At 38.2% G+C, this 24,308-nt stretch overlaps 2 protein-coding genes across 4 annotated transcripts in view; both read left to right on the top strand.

Annotated features, from left to right (window-relative positions):
* Positions 1-5,353: 5,353 nt before the first annotated feature.
* LOC131435317 (zinc finger protein 845-like) lies at positions 5,354-7,332 on the top strand. Its single transcript, XM_058603056.1, has 4 exons — positions 5,354-5,530; positions 5,853-6,469; positions 6,535-6,618; positions 6,686-7,332. The coding sequence occupies exons 1-4, from the start codon at positions 5,517-5,519 to the stop codon at positions 7,219-7,221; spliced, it is 1,251 nt and encodes a 416-aa protein (XP_058459039.1). The 5' UTR covers positions 5,354-5,516; the 3' UTR covers positions 7,222-7,332.
* Positions 7,333-13,888: 6,556 nt separating this feature from the next.
* The window catches only part of LOC131435277 (E3 ubiquitin-protein ligase RNF19B-like), a 100,293-nt gene continuing 89,873 nt past the window's right edge, over positions 13,889-24,308 (top strand). For 2 of the 3 annotated variants that reach the window (XM_058602993.1, XM_058602977.1), the window contains exon 1: positions 13,892-14,277. The gene's annotated coding sequence lies outside the window, so the exon portion shown is untranslated. Of the gene's footprint in view, positions 14,278-24,308 lie in introns of all 3 variants that reach the window. The other variant, XM_058602984.1, reaches the window with a different exon arrangement.

The following is a 24,308-nucleotide window of genomic DNA, read 5'->3' as shown; positions in this document are numbered from 1 at the left end:
TTTCTCTGCTGGTGTCATTAACGGCGGTCACCAGTGAGCCCAAATACACGAACTCGTCAACCACCTCGATATCGTCACCGTCTATCAATATTCGTGGTGGGAGGCGTAGTGTTTCTTCTCTAGAGCCTCTTCCTCTCATGTATTTTGTTTTCGACGCATTTTTTGGCCAGTCCGATACGCCTAGCTTCAGCTTTCAGTCCGATGTAGGTTTCCGTCATCTTCTCAAGGTTACGTGTCACAATATCAATATCGTCAGCGAAGCCAAAAAGTTGTACGGACTTTCGGAAGATCGTGCCACTCGTGTCGATCCTCGCTCTTCGAATCACACCTTCCAGGGCAATATTGAACAAGATACAGGAAAGTCCATCACCTTGACGTAGTCCTCTCCGAGATTCGAAGGGACTCGAGAGCGTCCCAGATACTCGGACGTAGCACCTCACTCTATCCATTTTTGCTTTGACCAATCGCGTCAATTTATCCGGGAAACCGTATTCGTGCATTATCTGCCATAGCTGTTCTCGATCGATTGTGTCATATGCCGCTTTGAAGTCAATGAATAGGTGATGCGTGGGTACGTTTTATCACGACACTTCTAGAGTACTTGTCTTATCGCGAATATGTGATCCGTAGTGGCGCGGGCTCCAGTAAATCCCGCTTGGTATGGCCCTACGAATTCCTTAGCTATTGGTGATAGACGACACAAATGAACTGCCGATGTTTTGCGACTGCAAGTGAAAAATTGAAAAAATGACGAAAAAGTGCCTGTTAAAAACGTATTCCACTGTGAAAATAACTAAAAAGATTGCCCTGTATGTGTTTCCAGCATCAAGAAGCGATATATGTAGGAATCTGTTGAGTGTGAGGCGACTTGCAATTTTTACATTCGATCGATGAACTTTTAAACTGTAAACAAGTACACGTCGACTGTCAAAAAAAGTTCATTCTATGCTTTTTTGTGAGGTTATGTCATGTTCGTGCAAAACCTAATAAATACCAACGTATCGGTTACAGTGTTTCCATATTTAAAGATTTTTTAATAACTTTATGATAAGAAAAAAATATGTTTTTAAAATAAATTTTTAGATTCGATTTTTGATTTGAAAAACATGAAAATTGTTTTGGTGAATGCATTTTTTTTATTATATATTAACGCTTAAAAACAATTAATTGAGCTTTGATGACAAAACACGAAATATCTCACGTTGAACGCAAAATCGAAATCATTGTTGACGTATTACCGGATCTTTTGGAAACCGGAAAAAGTCAAGTTTGTATAGAAATGCTTAGTGCGACCACAGTGTGAAACACAACAGTTCATTCTTCTCGTAAAACTAAACACACTTTCGAGTTCACACTAATTTAACAAATCTTTTTTGGTTACACTTTATTTCACTTAAAAGAAAAACGGCTTGATGCTGATTTTAATTACACAATGCTGACACCAGGCGCGTAGCCAGAGAAAATTTTCGGGGGGGGTTTTAGAACATGGTGATAAATCAACACATGTACAATTTATATCACAATGTTTCCCATGGGTTATAATTTTTTGTTTCGGGGGGGGGGGGGGGGGTTTAAACCCCTAAACCCCCCCCCCCCCCTGTGTACGCGCCTGGCTGACACTATATAACAAATGAGATTGAAAAAATTGAAACATTCTCTGAAAATTTTCATTTTCTTTGGTGAGCTAAAATTATATATTTTAATAAACCAACTTGTTTTCTGATTTTCTTTATACTTGGAATCATTGCTCGCGTACCTTGCAAAAGTTTTTTCTTTTCACAATGTGCGGGTAGCAACATCAAAATCAGCCAATCAGAAACTGGTCCATTTTGGAACAAAAGCAGCCCCCCCAGTTGTCAGGTCTTGTCTTAGGATCACCCATAATCAATCCTACACGGAATCGCAAAACAAGCTAAATTGAAGTACATTTTACCCATTTTGAGGGTTCCTTTCAATAACCTAATTTTAGGATAGGTCGTATTGACTCAATTTCAGGTTGATACCGTTTACTTAATTTTAGCTTATTGAACAAAACTTTATTCTTCTTCTTCTTCACTTCTGGTGGCGTCACCTCACTTGAGATGACGCCGATTGATGGCACAGTGATTTAGCTATATTGCCAGTCAGTTTTTGTTTATAGTCCAATGGGCTATCTTTTCACTGGACTACAAGTGAAACCCTCGCTATGTGACAACGTGAAGTCACCGAAGTACGGATGAACATCCTGTGTTCACGCGTTGAGGGTTTCACCGGAAGTGGAACAAAACTTTCGCTGTTGGGTGATTTTGCTCTTTTTATTTTAACAACAATAGAAATAGTAAACGAAAGAAAAGACTCAAAAGAATTCAAAATTAGGCAAAAAAAAGTCGAATAATGTGTAGTTTTTATTTTCCGTGTATGTATTTTGACAGCTTTGTTCGTTTGAACTACAGCTCTACCTACTAGTCGAAATGTCGTTAGAAGGCCAATATAGCGTATCAATTGGAACATTGCTCCAAAACATGTCTTTGCGCGAAACTCAACTACCGCAAATGAAAAATGGAACCAAGGAAAGGAATAACATTGGCTCACTGAAACTCAAACTGTGTCCTTATAAATCACGGTATCAACTCCGGCGAACGACAATTATAACGCATGCGATATCCAAAATACAAAACATTTAAGTTGTTTTACAAATCAGTGGAGATGTTATGTAAAGAATATTATTCTTTGTATCTGTATCGTGACCTCTATCATAATAATAATTTCGGTAATGTTTGAATTACTGCAATCGGTCGTGTACGCAGGGTAGTCTCCAAATTACGTCAATGAAAATCAATGATTTCACCTCTGGCAAGTAAGTTAAAGATGTTACGAAGCGTTTGAAAATAATGGTGTTATGAGGCGTTACATGCGTTACAGTTTTGTGCATTATAACCGTTACATGCGTAGCATTTTCAAAAATCATTGGCGTTACGAAGCGATACATGCGCTACTTTTTTTAACGTTAAAAAATTATGAGGTGTTACATGCGTGATTAATTGTAAATTATAAGCGTTTCATTGTGAGTTATGAGCGTTTCAAACCGTTACATGCGTTACCATTTTTTGTAAGTTATAGGTGTTACATTTTAAAGGAAAACGGGTTGTGAGGCGTAACACGCGTTACATTTTTATAAATTATAAGCGTTACAAGCGTAACGAAACGGTAAATACGTTACTTTTATGTAAGTTGTAGGCATTACATTCGTTAATTTTTTGAGGTGTTCCACATCAATACTTTTCTTTCTGCATTGCGTGTGAGAGTTACTCGCCCTTGAATGTGTAAGTGACGACTCAAACTTTTAATCACTCGCATTTGGTACGAGGTTCGCACTGTAAACAGTTCACTAAATCGATTATTTTCACTTGCTATGTGCATAGTTCAATAGTTGGCTAGTTCTTATAGTTCTTTGTAAACATTCATAGTCTCTAAAATGGTCGGTTTGTCGTTGTTCACATTTTCGTTGTATTTTGTTCCAATGCAAACCACCAGTAGCTGAATGCTGATGTTATTGCCATTGTTTCAAGCGAAGCTCAACCTGCGAACGGTGCGCAAAATAAATCTCGCCATAATTTTCTCCCTGATTAGAGCAAGCACTTCGTGAACTGCGAACGGTGTACACAGGCAAAATGCTGATTTGCTAATACCAAAAGAAGGAAAATATCATAGTAATTCTGCGAAAAAATGTGGAGGCTTCATAAAGAACCAAACAATTAAGTCACTTCGATGCTTTGTGGCATACCATATACCATGTGACCTTAGTCATACTTATCCCATCACTTGTATCTTCCTTTTCCCGGCCATTCCATATCAATATTTGACCCTCCCAAGGGTTCTGATTTCCTCGGTCATAAACCTTTTAGAAATGCGCTTCCCGGATTTTTCAACATAAGACAATGCCAGTCAGTTACACAATTACCTCAGTCAAAATTGACTACGATAAAATACAAGATTGCTTGTGCGACAAAAAGTGGAGTTCAATACCCAAATTCCAATTCCGTTCACTCACGCTTCTCTTCCCTTCCGCTCCCGCTCACGAACCAGATAGGGCTAGGCTTAAGTTTGGATAATTAATAAACGAACGGCAGAAATGATTGTGCCATAGAACCGAAAGCTCGTGTTTTTAGTAACAACGAAGATATCACAGCTTCACAATATTTATATCACCTCCCTCGATTGTACAACGCAGAAACAGCAGACTATTCCTTCACCATTCGGAATTGAGATCTGGAACTGAATGCTTGATTATGTGTCTGAAACTGAAATCGAAACATGAAACTATATTCAGTATCAGAATTCTTGATACAGAAAAGGAACAGAGCTCTGGACCTGAACCAACCGTAATTAGGTGCTTAAGATACGTCCCAAAGTAAAGTAAGACGTGTTCACGTCAAAAGTCGTAATGAAAGTGATTACTTTTACTTTTTCTAATGTGTAAGGCAATTGAACATGATGAAACTTCAGAAATGTGTAAAATTGGGTTAGGTTAGTTTTTTACTGACAAACAGTTTTTCAAACAAGAACCATTTTAATGTTGACATCTCCAGTACTAGCACGTTTAGCAATCGAGTACCATTTATTTTGGATTATTTATCTTGTGGAGCTTGAACCAAATTCAATGCTCCATTCTAAATCAACTTCAGTTCAGATCGACATTACCACCTGATAGTAAAAACTTTTTCTACCACTTCTGCTATGATTGTTCAAATGAATTTGCTCGTTTTTCATCAGAAATCGTTAAAAACATAAACTAATTTGAAATGTTCCTACCGATTTGACTGCTCTTGCTGAAAGTATCATCTCAAAATAAGCAGCGCCTCTGCATTTCATTTCAACGTCAATGTGCCAATATTAGTTGAAAAGTACTTGAAGCTGAGGAATTTCCCAGTGTTGCCTATATACTCTTTTCGTTCCGTGCATACACTGTCTTTCAATCAGGATGCTATAGAGTAGGTGGTACTATTTGAATATTTGATTACGGTTGCCAACAATAAACATGACTACATGCATATTTTTAACTATCAATAAACCACCGGTCAAACTTTTTTTCATTAATTTTAGAACCAGATGCATATTTAAACTTTCCTTTTACATTCACTACTAAAAGTAACCTTCACCAGTCTCCGAATCTTCCTGAATTCTTCTTCGTAGTGGATGATTAGGGATTGTTTATCGGCCTTCATCCTAACAAAAGTGTGATTTCGTGAGAATGCAATTATAGCTGGTGTACTTGACATCAACGAGTTGTTTATAAACTTTTTTGGATCTCAAAAGACAGTCTGGCCACTCTGGTTGCGGCATGTTGTCAAATTTAACCCACAAGTAAACAAGAGAAATAAAAAAAAAGCTCGAAACTAGTAACAAAAGTGTTTTTTTTTTCGTAGAATAGTCGTGTTAAGAATAATGTTTTTCATATGAATTAGCTGTAAATCATAGCTGCCAGGGATGTCGAACTACTATTGACCTTACTCGGTGTTTGTGTGGAAAAACTTTAAATGCAAATGGCAATGTAAGTAATAAGTAACAAGTAAGAATTACTATTAGCGGATGGAATCATTTTTTTACCTTTGAACGCCATGACAGTCTAGTGACAGACCTACTTTCCTGGTACTGATAATTAGATGCTTGAAAATCGTCAGGATCAACGTTAAAAATTGCTATTAATTTCATAGGTCTATTTTACTACTGATAGCCCCCGGCGTTAGGGCGCTTACAAATTAAAGTAAAAATTGATAACGTTTCCAAGGTGAAACTTTTTTAACATAAAACAAACATTACCAATGAGTCATTTTTCATTTGTATTTATGCTAATTAAGTGTTCCAATTCACAGCTCTGGATCATGCAATTTCTGTCCCGGCTTATGTACCGGGCCCTTTCGACACGTGTTAGCCGTGACGGAAGAACACGAGGAATTAATAAATTATGCTCTCCATAAATTGAACCCTTCAACATCACTAGGACAACCCAGTTACACTACCTGTGACAAATGTCGTCGAACACTCATTCGACAACTTTTGATTCCCGAGAGTTGCTTTCAAATTCGACCAAGGGCCGAAATGGTTGAGGTCAAGGTAGAACCAGATTCGGCTAATGAAAGTTCCGATGATGAGCGTTCAGATAATGAAACATCAGTAGACAGTGAGGAAACATATTTTCCTCTGGAACCGGAAACAGAAATGCGTATCAAAGGCGAGAATGGAGAGGTTTTTGTCATCAGCGGAATGGGCGAAGAAAAAGTTGAAATGGGAGATTTGAATAAAGTTTTCGGAGATTTCATGGAACCAACTAAAAAATTAAAAAGCATTCGACGAAAAAAAACTGAAAATGACCTTGATGGATTATCTTTGAAGAAAGATCGTTCGTTCCCCATTCGACATCGATGTCCTTACTGTGATAAGGGGTTTGCTGACAAGTGTCTGATGACGACTCATATTCGGTGGCACACAGGTGAAACCTGTTGATGTTTGCTAGTAGTTTTTTTTTTTGCTAACCCTTTATTTCCCGTATGTTAGGAGAAAAGCCATACAAATGCAAATATTGCGGTAAAGGATTCTGTGAAAATTCCAAACTAACACTACACCTACGAACCCACACAGGCAAGTGTAGCACAATGCATTACATCTTCAAGCTAGAAAATTGTACATTTTTGAATTTTTTTTTCAGGTGAGCGTCCCTTCGCATGTCCACACTGCCCAAAGACTTTCACCCAGTCTGTGACGCTGAAAATACACATCCGGGTACACACCCGCGAGACCCCGTACGTGTGCGAGTACTGTGACCGAGGTTTCACTCAATCCTACAATTTGACGGTACACCTGCGAACTCAGCACAATCAGATTACGGTGTACCGTGGGCGCGAAGTAGGTGTCACCCCAGAGCATAGGTGTCATATATGTGGTAAGGTCTATCGGTCGGCGAAAAGCTTCCGACTGCATGAGAAGCTGCACTTCACTGGGAAACTGTTCGATTGTCATCACTGCGGCAAAAAGTATACCTACGTGCACAAATGTAAGAAGTCCGGAGGAGACGAGAAGAATAGGGTTTATTCGTGTAAGTTGTGTGGCCAAGAGTTCAAACACCAACAAAGCGTAGTGTATCATATGAGCAGTAAGCACAAACGGTTCGAAAGCGGGTTGGGAGACTTGATGCAGAATGATTTTCCAGTGACGAACGAAGATGAAGCGATTTGCGGGAGCTGAAAAAAGCAGATGAATATTGTTTCGTTTCAATATTGTGAAACTGAAATTTATTCCAAAGTCCTATGTTTCAATGAATATAAAATATGGCCTAAAAGTGTAACCGCGTTTTATTTTTCGTTTTACGGCAAACTTTATACGTCAACGACTAAATGTTCAAGATGTTTAACGCTAGTCGATCTTCCCATCAAGTAACCATACAGCATGTATTCGTAATGGAATGCAACTTTTATTCTCATGAACTTGTTGGGATTTACGACCATACGATTCACTTGACACCGTCAGCAAATAAAAAGCGAGGAAAAATTGTCATCTTTGATATACAGAAAAAATATTAACGGTCCGAGATGGCTTCTCTGCGGAATTCCGAATAATGCGAGGAACTCTTCGGAAATGTGATTGCCAATTTTAAATGCTAAACGATTAATTCCACACTCTCATATTAGTCCCATACTGAAAGTCGACAAGCTTAGAAAAAATATAAATACGTGTTTCTTAAATAATTCGTTTTTTTTTCGCTACTGAGATGATTGATTTATGTAACTACTACACTAAATACTTTTTGTTCATGTACATTCAGGCAGAACGAGTAGTAAAAACCATAAGGCAAATCTTACGATGCATCAAAAATCATCATTTCATAGGATTAATATGAAAAATATACCTCTGCAATATACATCTCATCTATCACTATTATAGTTTCCATACGAACAACTTATGAATTCCACAATATATGAGAGAAGTTACGTTTGTCATAGAAATTTCGCACAATGTTCCGAAAAATTTCTTATGAATTTCATAAGGCTTTTTTTTGGGATTCCAATTTTCGTGACTTCATAGGGCGGTCTCATAATTCGGATAGGATGTTCTTGTGATTAAAAACCATACGAAATCACTATGAAATTCGATATATCGACAGTCCCACGACAAAAGGGCCTAACTGCAAACGAGAGCCTCTCTTTGTTTACTTTCTCTTTTGATTATTACGGTGCCGTTACTGGAGCTTCTTGAAACTTGAAAGTTTTGCGAAGAGTAAGGCGTCAAATATAAAATCAATCCGGTAAATCGTGAATGAAAAAGTAAACAAAAAGAAACTGTCATTTGCAGTTAGGCCCTTTTGTCGTGGGACTGTTGATATATTTTGCCTGGGTGTAATGTTTATGACTTTGCAATATGTGCTCAGATATTGTGGAATTCATAAGTTGTTTATATGAAAACTATAAAAGTGATAGATGAGATGTATATTGAAGAGTGATAAACATTGTAATAGGTATGCTTTTCATATTGATCTTTTGAAAAGGTGATTTTTTTATGCATCCTAAGATTTGCCTTATGATTCTACTCATTCTGCCTGAGTGTACTAGAGTTTTAATACGAAATTTCACAGTAACACATGGATCAATAAGTCCCGAGACTAACAATGGAAACAACATTTTTTTTGCAAAATTTTTTTTAATTCATCAACATAATCACCTTTTAGGGTGATACAATGGTTCCAACGTTTTTCCAATTTTTCAATACCATGTTTATAAAAAAATTTATCTTTCGCTTCAAAATAAGCTTCAGTTCCAGCGATGACCTCCTCATTTGAGCCAAATCTTTTTCCCTGGAGCATTTTTTTAAGATCAGCAAAGAGCCAGTAGTCACTGGGGGGTAAATCTAGCGAGTATGGGGGGTGAGGAAGCAGATCAAAGCCCAATTCGTTCAATTTCGCCATTGTTTTCATCGACTTGTTTTTGTTCCATCGAAAGCAATCGCGGCACCCACTTGGAAAACACCTTTTTCATGCTCAATTTTTCATGAAGGATAGTAAATACACTTCCATATGATATCTGTGTCATCTCAGCAATCTCACGGAGCTTCACTTTACGATCTTTCATTATAATTTTTGTCACTTCACTCACATTTTCCGATGAAACGGCTTCCACAGGTCTACCCGAGCGTTCCGCGTCATTTGTGTCGGTACGACCACGTTTAAACTCGGCGAACCACCGACAAATCGTTGCTTTTGATGGACAAGAGTCCAAATAACATTTTTCAATCCATTGTTTCGCTTGCCCATTAAAAAACAATATTTTATCAAAACACGAAACTCGGTTTTTCCATTTTTTAAACAAATTGCAAAACGACTTTACTCCAACCTCGATAACTCAGCTATTTCTGGTCGGATCGACTTAAAATTTTGACCCGTTTCAAGCAAAGGTTAGTACTCTAGAAAGACGTGGTTACTGGTTTACTACGAGCGCCATCTCTACATTAGTCTCGGGACTTATTGATCCATGTGTTATATAAGAGAAGTTATGTTTGTCATAGAAATTTTGCAAAATGTTCCAAAAAATTCGTATGAAGCTTTTAAGGCTTATTATTGAAACTTCAATGTTTGTGACTTAATTTATTGGAATTACAATTTTCATAACTTCAATATCTTTGCTTCGGCTCTAAAAAGCAATGTAGCTGAAAAATAGTTCGAAACTTGTTCAATGCTGCTGCTTTAGTGACGCGAAAACCCTGAAAGGCAATCTATCAAACCGAAACAACATATCTTACTCTAACCAGCCACTCTAAAGGAGAACGAAGGTAACATTAACAGCAAATGGAGAAAAACATCGATAAATGTTTTTACATTAGTTTCAATTCCTATTTAGAAATTGTTACATATTCTCCGATCAACTTTTGATAAGTCAATAAACTGCTGGTTTATCTTTAAAATGTATGCAATTGTTTCCTCTTTTTGTTTATATCCACTGAAGTTTCACCGTTTTTCGATTTGTTCACTTCTATGCACCCCGTGTGAATTATGAAGTTAAACCCTCGCGCATTTTTCGTAAAATTGGCTGGTTTCCGCGACAAAGACAAATCTGCGGGTAATTTCATCGTCTCGTTTACTATTTTTAGTAGTAAAAAGATCGGAACCATCTAAAATAACGAAAATCAATACGTTCGCCCTGCCTTTCTAGCAATTGAAGTATCGCCTTGTTTGTAGGTATGGAACACGGAGGGCGAAACTTACGTAAATAGATGGAGTGACTTTTTGGTCCTTTATAGTTCTATGTTTTTTGCAGAATTCGAATTTTTAGGCAAAATTGTATTTGCTTACTTTTGTAAGATTCGTCCTTCTTTGAAAAACAGCAGATATAAAATGACTACTGAAGCTGAGATGTCTGCTGGAGCCATTACCATTATTGCATTTGATGTTCAGTACGTGTACATTTTTTTTCACGTCATTTGAGAATTGCATCGAGGTTGTTACTATTCTTTTTGCTGAACACGGCTCCCTGTCACGACGCCATCTTGATGAGATAAAAATCGGAACTTCAAAATCAGCTGATTGCAACGTAAACAAACAAACAGTAATACTTTTGTTTACGCGTTTACCTTGTTTAGTGCACGAAAATTAGTAAATTTTGGGTCGACTCTCTCACAATAACTGGTCGGTTTACCTAAAATACAGCAGACAGTGTTTTGGGATATCAAGTGGAGATAATTTTCACAATTTGAGAGTCGCGATGAATATCAAAACATCGCAATGTTTGGGGCTCGAAACGCGAGGGGCTCGACGTAATCGGTATACTTTCAAGTGGCTGGTGCTCACATACCGGTGTCAGATGGGTGGCTGAACAGGTCAGCTGTGCTCGGTTTGTTTACATTCGCTGGTTTCGCCCTTATTCTGATATTATCAGAATTTTCATATTTTTATTGCCTTTGTAAAAAGTTGTCTTGGATAATTTAGAACAATTTAAGTACATAATACGACTTTCAATATAAACAATCCCAATTTTCACACCATACACGGTGGTGAATAGTAGTGGTGAAGATGTCAAAAATGATTTTGCTCGTTTCTAGCAACAATTCACTCCTTTATGAACTAGGACTATATTTTTACAGTTAGAATACCCGAAATCCTAATAAGAAGAACATTCATAACAGAAAATGGATCTCTTAGCGACATTACCGAAAACTAAAAAATAACAGGGCTGCTATCACAAAACACCGGCAACTTTGAAATTCTCGGCTAATTTTTCAAAAGGTCGTATAAGCAAGTGACAGTTTCTCTTTAATCACTCGCTCTTTCGATTTCTGTGATGTGATTAAAAAGATTTTCTTTGATATGACTATTCTGGTTGAAAGTCGAGAGTTTCGGGTATCATTTCATGCAAAGAGTTGAGTGATAAACGTGGAAACCTACCATTAATAGAAGAGAAAGTAAACAAAGAGAAACTGTCACTTGCTTATACGCCCTTTTGAAAAATTAACCGAGAATTGTCAGATCATCGTTGATTATCCTTTACACATTCGCCATCATTAGCGGTCTCACTCACACAATCCTAGCTGGAAAAATTGTTGCCATGTATTATTATAATGCATTAAATTGACTGATTTATTTGTGAAAATCTTGCGTTGTTTTTTTTTTAGAACGGCAAATATCCAACATATCAACACTATTTTTGAAAGAAAATGGCAGATGAACTGTAACTAACATAGTGATATTTTTAACACCAGATGCAGAAGACATTTTTGCCTAGTTTTTAACGGAAATATAAAACTGTACTCTTGATTGCGCCACTGTCGCAGATAGTTTTCATGAAAACGGAAATAAATGTTCCTCCCAGCACTACGTATTGTGCCTCGGAATGGGAACGAATGTGCTCAATTGTACCATTTATGAGTAGCAAGTATCTGATTCGTGCCTAGGCAGCAATGAACCTAAACCGGTATATGTAGTACTCGAGCCCGACGGGTATTTGTCGGATTCGGGTTCAGAAACAGATATGTTTGTCGGGTTCGGGTCGGGTACTGGTGTCGATTTTTCCATTTGCAACGGGTGCGGTTCGGGCTCGGTTTAAACAAAATTGGTCGGATTTTGGGACTTTTTTCGGGTTCGAGTCGGGTGAAACGCATAATCTTACTATCGCGTTTTACATGGAAGAGAAAATTTGTTAATATGTATACTGTATTTAGCTTAGTACATTGGTTATTTCAGTAGAAATTTGAAATGTCAAAATCATCACATGAAACAATAAGATGACGTGAATACTCTCAAAAATTTGTGTATAGTTACACTGATAAAAAATGGTACGATGACACCATAAGTGCATCACTGTCTCCACATGCAAGATACACGAAATGCATGATCATTATATCAGACCCTGCCAGCTTACATTGATAAAAATTTGCACGATCGATTCATATATAAACAGCATTTCAATTTAATATACTTTTTTCATTTCATTTTCATTCATTTTAGATTTTATATGTAAGTAAATTGACTAAGATGCAAGATGAGATTATTTTTCACTTAGCTTTGATGTGTTTTTCCTTTGGATGTGATGTGTTTTGCTATTGAATCGAACTACATGTGTTATCACTTCATTTTCTAGTGGAAATAAGTACAGCACAAATGTATGTGCAAAACAACGATCAACTGTGCTTCAATTGAAATCTCTATGAAAAACAATGTGACATATGAAATTCATATAGAATCAAGAGGTAACGATATATCTTATCGTTTCATTTCGTGCATTTCAGATTAAAGTAACATGATTGCCACTAAATATCAACAGGTTTCATACTTATTTTATACGTTAAGTGCAGGCCCGTACCCAGGATTTCGTTTCGGGAGGAGCCCAAGGTAAAAAAATAATGTTACTGAAGACTGCTTATGTACCTAATTTTTGGTGTGCCTCTTACGGGTGTTTTTAACAGACACTTTAAACTTTTCCACTGGATCTATTATTGTATTACATTTGTTTACGTTTACTGGCTTGTTATTTCTGCAACACATGCCTCAGGCCTTCTAAATAATTATATTAGAGTGACTATAATCAGAGTGGCGACAGCTGTTCGTTTGGAATGACAGCTCCCAGTTCCAAACGAGCAAACGACCTGTCAATTTAATGTAAAGCTAATGGAATGTTTTGAATTGTTGCCAAAATTACGGATGAGATGTCGTCACTCTGGTTATAGGCACTCTAAATTATATATCTGTTTTTGATTTCGGGAGGGGCCCGGGCCCCTCGGGCCCCCCCTCTGGGTACGTGACTGGTTAAGTGTATGTTTTCATAAATTTCATGTGTTCTAAAAGTAGTGATAGTTCAAATGCTTTGCACATAGCATCATAGCGTGCAAATTATTTTCAGTGTTCACTAAGGCCTTTTTTAATGCAGTCTTTTTATGCGGTTTTTTTATGCGACTTTTTTTATTCGAAGTCTTTTTTATGCAAATTTTCAAAGTTCAGCGGTTTTTTTATGCGAATTTTCAGAGTTCTGCGGTTCTTCTTATGCGGTTTTTTATGGCAGTAGTGAGCTACTTATTCCTATTGTATAGTAAATTTGAAACTTACACAGGATTTTGAAAATTTTTGATCGAGCCTGTATATCTGTTATCTGTGACATACAGATCTTTACACATAGCAAAACATTTATCGAATCGAAAAAAGGAAAATCTCATACAACCTATAAAGAAATCACCAGTTTTTTTGCTTGATATGGGAATATACATTAAATTGTACCTTCAATATACTAGAAACAGTGTATAAAAATGAATGAAAATGTTAGCCTAACCGTACATTGGATTCATGAACTAACTCTAAATATGGCAACACTGACTGCGAACGAGGGAGCCAGTGGTTTTTTCTCCTTTTTCGTCGGTTTCATCAGTTTCAGTTTGCGCTTGCTGTTGTGTAGTCGTAGTCGGTCGGTCGATCGGTCGTATTTGTGCGTAAACCGTAGTTTCGAGTGCCCATTCATGGCCAGATGTGGATGGTTGTAGTCCGCTAGATTCTTCCGGTTAGTACCCATCGCCAAGTTTCCGGACCTGATCGAATATTCTGTTGAGTTAACCTGCAGGTGCTGAACCGTTCAAAGAAAAGATTTCAGTGGCTCGAATCCGCTGGTTGATGCGTGTGTGTGAGATTTTGTTACGGTTCCGTGGCAGCTTTTCGTGGTGTAGCTTTGGAAGTGTCTCTCTTGTTCAATGGTTTCTGCGATAGTGATTTTGGGAATGGAAATCGAGACACAATTCGGTGCCGCCGATGCTGTGATTTGAAGTAGTTTAAAATTGGTATGTTAATTTGCATTCTTTATCGCATGATTTGATAATGGGAGTATGAAGATTAAATGAGATTCGACAGATTTGTTCAAATACCAGTACTCTACCGTGCACAAAAGAAAGATGGAGAAAGGTATGACTCAAGTTGACCAGAATGGCACAGAGAAGTACGGATGTGGGAGCAGCAAAAGAAATATAACTAAAAATCTATCACAATCGCTAAATGGCTGATGTGCGAGGCATCTGAGAGATGTGCTCAGCAAAGATCTATTTTTAGTACGCAAACAGGATGAGATTTTATGTACAACGTCGGCCGGAAATATCTAGCGACCAACAATACTTTGAACACATTTTCTTGATGTTTCTGTTCGATATGGCTTTAACTGTTGCCTTCATCACAGCAAGCTGGCAGGTTTTTGTTTGGGTTGTTTGCTAAAACCCAGCCAAAACCGTGGCTACCTGATGGCCCCCTCATTCATACAAAAAAAAATAATTCGGTTCTCTTTGTTTACGCCCGTACCGTGAGCTCTTGACATTTCCCCTAGGGCTGCAGATCCGAGGCCATCCGTCGTCTACTTGTTACGCTTCTCGATGTTCCGGTTGAAGCCTGCGCCGAATTACGTCGCAAAGACACGTCTTTTATTTTACCACCTTCTCCAGCGGACCTGTCTTATAGATTTTTCATTTCATAAGCTTTGGAATAGAAATGTTCTCGTTTAAAATGATAAAATAATGTTTTCTTCTATTATAACCAAGATCATTTTAGGAATGAGTTAGTAATATTGCTACAAATAAAGAACTTTGCTTGAATGCATAGATGAGTGAAAAATGCACCTGTAGCGGGAATGCCACAATTTTCGATTTTAACCAATTTTTCAACTTAAACATTGAGCTACACGTGATTCGGAACGACATGTGGATTTTTTGGTATTTGTAAATAACTCGTATTCGAAAGACTTCAAAGAAACAGCAACGAACTTCAGTTTTACTGTGGGTAATGCATAGCTAATGCCCATGAAGGGCCATTCATCGCCAACGAAACAAAATCTGGTTCGCAGCGACTTCTCAACCAGCATCATTCCGACTGAGTATGCATACAAAGAGATGTTGGATATTTTTTCTCCTACTCTGCAGCAGCATCCTACCGAGTCTCCGTATGCAAGCTTTCTGAGTCAAATTTGCATTTAATAACAGCCCAACCAGTTTCGCCAACACTTCGATTACCGCGACTTGCACACGGTAGAAGCTAGGTAATTGAAGCTGTAAATCCGATGTTGCTGTTTTGTTTTTATAATGTTTTAACAGCAAAGATGTGATACGAGATGAGATATTATCGATCCGGTTGAGTAGGTGGTCATGATCGGCCCTGTTTCACAATGACTTACGACGGATATTTTTTTCTCGAAGTCATATACGTTGATTATCTAATGTGGTGTTGACTGGAATGGAGCAAGCTAATTTCTAGGAACTGCTGTTCTTGGCAATTATTTTTCATACGTAGACTGATTTACAAAATTGACAAAGTAATGGCTCGAATAGACGACAAGAGAAGCGATCAAGTAAAGCGGTTTACAATTGGTAGAGAACGCAATGCGCGCTCGGTATGATTAATTCTATGCTGGAACACGCCACCGTCAGTCGATGATCCAAGCTGATTGATGTAATCAATCGAATCCACAAAGCACGAGCCCAGCGAAGAAAGCTGGCGCGTAGTTTTCACACTCACTTCGTTTGCTACCACCGATGGATGAACGTGTGTAGGTACAGACAGAAAAGTAACACAAACAATCGACAAATTAAAACAAACGTGTTATCAACGAATGATTACAAAGCACGACCGGGTAGCAGAGATAGACATACCACTGCCTGCACCCTTAGAGTTTGTTACGAGATGGTTGCGCTTGTTGTTTTTCATTGCGGCTGCCATACTCGACCGAATGACGTGCGGATTGGCGCTTGCAAAATTGGGAATACACGAACCGTGTTCGTTGCATGATCTAGCGATACCAAGTCTGCTGAATCGAGGTCTAGAAAGTCCGGGCCGAGCAAATCTAGCAGAAGATTCCCATTTGAAAATAATTGACAATTTTTGTCGACTCATCAGTGCATTAGCAGTTTTTATTGAATTACTAGTGCTACCTCGCCTCTCGACATAAACCGCTAAGTAAACGCAAAGTTAATGCTATTTGCAAAACACTGTTTCCACACCGAACGTGCCGAATGAAAGAAAAAGCCGATTTTTAGTTCGTTAACAGATAGTATTTTAGTGATAAAGAGGTTATGTTTGATTGCTCAGCGATGTGGTATTAGTAGCTTAACACAAACTGCTAAGTCGAATGATGAGTCGAAAACGAAACGTTGAAAGAAGATAATCGTTTCAAAATTTTGCCCAATTGGAAATTGAAGACTACCTAGGAAAAGAAAAAAATTCTACGCTCAAGTAACTGTCACAATGATTTTTTATATTTCTCAGAAGTCTGATGGTGCAATACCATAGTGTTCTGTTTCTAGAGAACTAAATAGACAAGGAATAAATGTTTACGAACACCCGGTGGAAGTGTTTTTGGGTAGATAGAGTGGAAGTAGCTCATTAGAACCAGTGCTGTAAAACTTCATTCAATTCAATTAAAACCGAATGTGTGCACGAGCACTCTACTGCAGTAAACTTCACATTCTGTCGCACCTAATGGACATCATCCCGTCCTTCATTCGTTTCTCTTTCTACCGAAGCTCAGTTGACCCACCGTCAGTTTATCTCTGGAAGTAGCAAAATATCTCTTACAATTGAATGAGAGAGCGGCCTTCAAGTGAGGTTCATGTAAGCATTCAAATTGGTTCAAGATAATGGATGAAAGGTAAAATAAATTTAAAAAAACATTAATTAATTGTTCCCTCCTTTTAGTGTTTCATAACACATCTCAATACATTTCAAACAGTCGAAATTATCGATTTTAACTTGCTGGTGGTAATTGAAAACTCAAATGAGAAGCGCCTCCCTCTATTTATCATAATGGTCGGAGAGAGTTTTGTGTTATCGAGTTAATGTTTATGCCTATTCATTCACACTTGCTCACTACCCACAGTGAAGACAATCAAACAGGTAGACTACTTGGCACTACAAACTGAGCAAGCGAAACTTCAAGTGACTAGGTGTGGTTATTCAATTGACGACGAATGCTGGGAACAAAAGTTAAACGAATGAGAAAGGATATGCAGACAGTCAACGGCCATAAAATATTCGATAGAAATGAAGTTTTACCGCACTGATCAGAACCATCATGACGGCGTTCACTACGACTAACGCATGAGATGTTAAAGCATGGCATTGGAAGAACACCTCCCTATACTCTCTTGGAACAAATGTGTAAATTGATAACTCCAATAAACGAAGTACACAGAAGCCATCTATATACTTTTTGGTTCTTCAATGAAGGGTCTTGTTGGTCTCGTTATTTTGCTACAATAGATGCAAGTAACATATCATACATACAATAAAGCACTATTTTCGACGAATTTTACTCTATACCACTATTCTTGAAGCATGCTACAACGGTATGAAGCTATTTTGGCGCATTTTTTACCCTTACTCGATCAGATGCTCGAAACAAATTTATCACAAATTGAGATATTTATTTCACATAACAAAAATTGTTTTAAATTTGGCTGGTTCGCATTGAACAAGTTACAAAAAAACGGAAGACGAATCTGGATAAAGTTCTATATTAACTTATGAAAAATAATACCTTCCATTAAATCTGAGTTTTCGAAGACGTTCTAGCCGTTTCTGAGAAATCGGTTTGGAGCACACGAGCATAGCTACTTTCGGAACCGGGGTCGAAGATCCGGTATACCCAAAATCAATGTCATGTATAAAAACACGCTCCTAAAAAAGAAAAAAAAAAGGTGCGAAAAGATAGAATATCCTTCAATTTTACCTTCCCATACACAGATTCATCTATGAAGAACCAAAAACCCGAATACGTAGTTGCGTCAGTGCGGGACAGTTACATATCAGATGTTATGAAGTACGCAATTTGCAAGCTGCACCAGTAGCTGGCATGTTTGGATGCAGTCCAAGAACAAATCCTGTGCTTTTGTCCTACTATTTGACAGTGATAAAGCTGGATCTTTCAATCTGAAGCTCCGCGAGGGCAAAGCACACAAATGTCCTGTTTTTAGGCTCCTGCAGTCATTCAATCATCGGCACGGAAATACACCTCGACTTGCGAGCTCCCGTTTTATTGGCCTTTTACGACATGGAACAGGAAACCAGAGGGATTCCATTCTTAGTTGAAATAATTCCGCCGGATGCCACACGGCTTATCTGTTTGGCGGACTTATGCCACCGGGACAGGTGGACCGTAGTGTTGTTCTTAGCCAGCTGAGTACTGCCACCGACACTATACGGCTATCTAGGCTGCTTGAAGAGAAGTTGACATTGGAGATCAATTTCCATTGGTGGCCGAGCAGCTAAAAAATGAGAAAGGCATCATAACACCACTAGGTTTTTATATTTCACTTTCTTTATTGTCTTCTATTACAATTAACCTAGCGCACAGACATTGACTATATAACTACACACAGTGTTGCCATATTTTCAGATTTTTAATAACTTTATGCTGAGAAAAAATATTAATTTAATTTAAATTTTTAGGCTAGGTCTTTGATATGAAATTAACGTGAAAAATGTTTTAATGAATGCATTTTTGGTTATTTACGTTTAAAAAAGTTAAATTTGTTTCGCGTTGTTTTTTATCTTCTCCTTTCTTCAAACGAAAAGCTACAAATCGCTTTATTAAAGAATGTTTAAATTGTAAATTTGGTTTTCAAAGGAAGATTTATTATTCGCACAAGTCGAAGACATAGATAATAATAAATTGTTGTCGACTTTTTCCACCTCAACGATGAATCGCCATATGGCACTTTTATCGATGGAACATTATTAACACTTTCGATTACACTTTGATTCGCTAAAAAGAAAATCGGCTTGATGCTGATTTTAACTGCTCAGTGCTGCCATTATAAAGGGTGATTTTTTAAGAGCTTGAGAACTTTTTTAAACAATAAAACGCATAAAATTTGCAAAATCTCATCGGTTCTTTATTTTAAACGTTAGATTGGTACATGACATTTACTTTTTGAAGATAATTTCATTTAAATGTTGACCGCGGCTGCGTCTTAGGTGATCCATTCGGAAAGTCCAATTTTGGGCAACTTTTTCGAGCATTTCGGCCGGAATAGCCCGAATTTCTTCGGAAATGTTGTCTTCCAAAGCTGGAATAGTTACTGGCTTATTTCTGTAGACTTTAGACTTGACGTAGCCCCACAAAAAATAGTCTAAAGGCGTCAAATCGCATGATCTTGGTGGCCAACTTACCGGTCCATTTCTTGAGATGAATTGTTCTCCGAAGTTTTCCCTCAAAATGGCCATAGAATCGCGAGCTGTGTGGCATGTAGCGCCATCTTGTTGAAACCACATGTCAACCAAGTTCAGTTCTTCCATTTTTGGCAACAAAAAGTTTGTTAGCATCGAACGATAGCGATCGCCATTCACTGTAACGTTGCGTCCAACAGCATCTTTGAAAAAATACGGTCCAATGATTCCACCAGCGTACAAACCACACCAAACAGTGCATTTTTCGGGATGCATGGGCAGTTCTTGAACGGCTTCTGGTTGCTCTTCACTTAAAATGCGGCAATTTTGCTTATTTACGTAGCCATTCAACCAGAAATGAGCCTCATCGCTGAACAAAATTTGTCGATAAAAAAGCGGATTTTCCGAATGGACCACCTAAGACGCAGCCGCGGTCAACATTTAAATGAAATTATCTTCAAAAAGTAAATGTCATGTACCAATCTAACGTTTAAAATAAAGAACCGATGAGATTTTGCAAATTTTATGCGTTTTATTGTTTAAAAAAGTTCTCAAGCTCTTAAAAAATCACCCTTTACATATTTCCTACAGCTGAGGTTGAAAAAAAAAACGGGTGTGTAATGTCAGAGACATAACTGGATGTCGTGAATACGAATAAAACTGACACGATTTCTTTACACTTTCGAATTCGAATTGATAGTTGATCGATAGTGTGAATTGCGAAACTTTCCCCCTTTTCACTACTAACATTTTCAACGATTTTTGACGTCGATTATCTCATTTCGGATTTGCATATTTCATTGAAAGAAACTATCAAGATGCTGTACAGGATTCATTTCTGACTTTTAGAAAGACCAAATTGTGGAATTCAAAAATAAATAAACAAATAAATAAATTCTCTACGATATTTAGCACAGTTCGGAATATTTATCTCGAACGATTTTCGCACAGCGAAAAGTGCACGAAATAATTCAAATTATTTTGGATTTTCACTAAACTGATGATTTCCACCTTCGAATTTCAAAGAAATAATCTTAATAGTTCTTTAGATAACATTTAGAGCCATTAGAACGGCTGATTTTATATAATGTTGTCCACTTTTCGTTTCTTGTTTTCTTTCTCTCCAATGCAAACGACCAGCAGCTGGTGCAATCGTTCTTGCTTGAATTGAAATTAGCTTCTGCCCGAGTTGGCGGTTCAATGCATAGGACGCTGGTCTTACAAGTCAGTTGTCGTATGTTCGAGCCCCGACCTGGAAGGATTCTTAGTGTCAGTAGGATCCATAGTACAAGCCATGCAATGATTCTGTACACTAAGAATCGGCTGCGAAGTCTGTTGAAACAGAAAGGCCAAATTCCACAAAAGGAATGTAATGTCTGGACTTTGCTTTTTGCGTACAAACCGACACACCCGCACGCAGTGCCAAATGATGCGAAACTGGTTTAATGCGTCTTCTCGCCTTGACGACCGGAAGGCAAACGAGAACTACGACCTGAGCGTTTGAGGTTTTTAACCACGCAGAAAATGCGCTCTCCGATGCCGTTGTATGAATGCGTCTTCTCGCCCCGACGTCTGCTTGCACAAGAAGAAATGATCGATTTTCGACCACGGTTCCCCTTTTATAACGTTCAGTTAGAGATATGTGCCTGACTACCTCAAAATCGTCGTCCTTGCGCGAAAAAGCCAAGCAAAAGTAAAGAGTTTTCCGCGTTGTTTTCAAAGTTTGAGAAAACTTAATATTTGAGTTGTTTGTGGTTATCTCACACTGTTCAAAATTTTATTCTGAATTCCTGATCATATTTTTGATGAAATGGTGAAAGAATTATGTGGCTGCCATTAATACAAGTCGAGATATTCACGATTAAGTTCTGCCCATTCTTCCATATGGCTAATTTTGAAAAGACACCCCATAGTAAAGTAAGTCGTATTCACGACAAAACCGTGAATCATTCTCTGAAAATTTTCACTAAACACATTACACACTAAACTTCATTCGGTGTTTTTTCGTCTTTTGACGGGTTTAGAACAGCCGAACTACTAAAATTTCTACTGATATATCAGCAAAAATAAACATTTGCTGACAGCAGTACCTTAAGGTACCGCTGGGATGAAATGTTAGTTTTACTGAAAAAAATCAGCTAACGAAGATGGAACAGCTGACATCGGTAAACCAATTTAAGTGTGTGGTGAGCTAAAATTATACAAGTCCAGGATTATTATTTTAAATAGTTTTGAAACTGAACATGATGCGGCAATTCTTCGATAGTTTGAAATAAAGGATTTATCGTCTTTTAAAAAAAACACAAAACAGGAAAAAGGTAAGAGTTTTTCCAAGATTCGGGAAAAATCCAAGCTGAAGAGATATATTGAACAGTTTTGTCAAAGGTACAAGAAGACTTCCTCAGCATTTCTTCAACCCTAATGACGGAATACCATCAGCGCCGGAACATAACAATGATTTCAGTTTCAAAAATGCATTGATGAGAAACAATCGATGAACGAAGTGGAACATTATTTGGAGAAAACACTGCTGAAGTAGTTGCGGAATAGATTTCAAACATATTACTTGAAATGACGACAATTCACTGTATAGATCATTTACGAATAGTACAAAAAGCAGTGGTCCGAGATGGCTTCCTTGTGGAACACCCGATGTAACTCAGGGAGTATAGTTCCAGCTAGTATAGAGCCACTACAATCCGTGGCATACGACAAAATCCAATTAGTTAACCAATTAGGGAGCCCGAATAGCCACAACGAGCTGATGACTTGGAGACCTCTATTTTGAAAAATACATTTCTTCGATGATCTTGCAACTGAGTCTAGTGTTAACGAATATACACCCACGCGTTACATATCGATTTTCGATATCGGTAAATTTGTACTGATTGTTCAACAACACCGGTAAACTGCGTTGTAAATCGAATAAAATAGTTACCTGCTGGACAGTAATTACTGCAACCGGACTTGCCAATCAACATCAATCAGTGGTTCAGTTGGCCACAAAATTCATCCCCGCCTCGAAACCATTTTCCACACAATTGTTTAACCCCCTTCTCGAAAAAATGTTGGTGCTGGCTGGTAGGTATGGTATGGTATGTACTCCGATGTGCAACGGACTCCGTCAAAAAAAAACCGGGCAGGTACTCCGGACCATGACCGATCACCGCAACAACGCGAGCGGTGCTAGAGAGGAAAAAGAAACGGTTCATAACTAATTCTGCGCATGATTTCAAACGTAGGGCCACAGGAGCTAACTTAGCTGCCAAACTGCACGGGTTGCAAAGCTTACACAATTCCACCCGCTTTATCGCAGATCTCTTCTCCTCCTTCTTCTTGGTTTTTTCTTTACTTTCGACATGGCACTCAGCTGACTCCTTTCAATATTCGACATTGTGGTCGTTTACCAAATGATCTCATCGGTGGCGGCGGGTTCCAGTCTATGTTGTGTGAAAAACGTACCACCTGCCTGAAATTACATTCATTGATTCAGCGATATTTGCGCGTGCCTAAATCGCCAAACACTTTACGATTAGAAAGAAAAAGAGATAATGCAAGCTGTTATGTAACTGATCGGTTCTGATCGATAATTCGATCAAGCGGCGGACCACGAACGGTTCAGTACAAAGTCGGAAAATAACGTGAAAAGCAATTGGAAATTTTCCAGAACGGCATTCAATCCTAAACGGCGTTTTTAAAATTCGGTGGAACTGCCTTTTTGGTTGTTTATTGAATTTCGACTACGAAGTTGGGATCGAAATATAATTGCTCCAAGACAGAACGAAACGCACCATCAAGTTCAAAGCTCATCAATTTGTGACGTGAATTGCTTCGTGGTCGAATCAATTTGGTACAAATTGACACTCGCAGTCTTCGTTGTGCAGTTAATTTGAGTCTTTTGTAGTAATAAAACCACTTGTACGAAATAGTAGACTACCAGCTGCCTGCAACGGAATAATCGGACACGGGCTATTAAAATGTACGCAATTTTGATTTTTACTCTGATCTGGTGTTGATTTTCGTTTATACTGGAAATCAAACTCGTATGATTTCGAGTATTAATGCTACAATACCTGATGCCTGTTGGTACTTCGAAAAGATTTTCTCTTCCATCACCAACCGAGCTATAGAAAATTTCGTTTGTTTCCTTTTGCTCCCATAACTCTTGGTTCTCAGGGTGCAACGCCCAAAGAGATCACATTGCGATCTCTTTAACCTACTGACTTACTAATCACACATAACATAACGAATGCGACTATACCAAGTACAAGAAAGAAGCATTCATCAGCAAGCAGTCCCATTTCCCCCCTCTCCCGCTCTTCGGTTGCAATTCCATTGTCTGCAATTCTACAGTATACACAACAATTCCGCGAAAATATCAAACCCCAGTTCCAGTTCATGCACCGAACTCCAGTAACCATTCCCAGAGCACCTCTCGCTAGCTAGCAAGCAGCTAATGGCCTTGTCGTGTAATAAGAAGCGCGTAGGTACCAGCCAATAAACACGTCTATAAAAATAGTTCTTTGGAGTGTGCAACCTTGCGGTGGTTTCGTTTTCTTTTCTTTTGCTTCATTTCATTTTTTCTCGCTTGTTGCTCTAAATCAGTCTGCTTTCCATCAGTCGTCGTCGTCGTTTTTGTTGTTGTCATCATCATGTCGGCTTTCCAGCT

Source organism: Malaya genurostris, chromosome 1 (assembly GCF_030247185.1).
Source record: "Malaya genurostris strain Urasoe2022 chromosome 1, Malgen_1.1, whole genome shotgun sequence".
Classification (NCBI taxonomy): Eukaryota; Metazoa; Arthropoda; class Insecta; order Diptera; family Culicidae; genus Malaya; species Malaya genurostris.
The sequence above is the reverse complement of the archived record's forward strand: the minus strand, read 5'-3'. Positions and strand labels throughout refer to the sequence as shown.

Coding starts and splice junctions, on each gene's coding strand:
- LOC131435317 (XM_058603056.1), top strand. Junction 6,470..6,534: donor TCATATTCGGTGGCACACAG/GTGAAACCTGTT, acceptor CCCGTATGTTAG/GAGAAAAGCCATACAAATGC. Junction 6,619..6,685: donor ACACCTACGAACCCACACAG/GCAAGTGTAGCA, acceptor TTTTTTTTTCAG/GTGAGCGTCCCTTCGCATGT.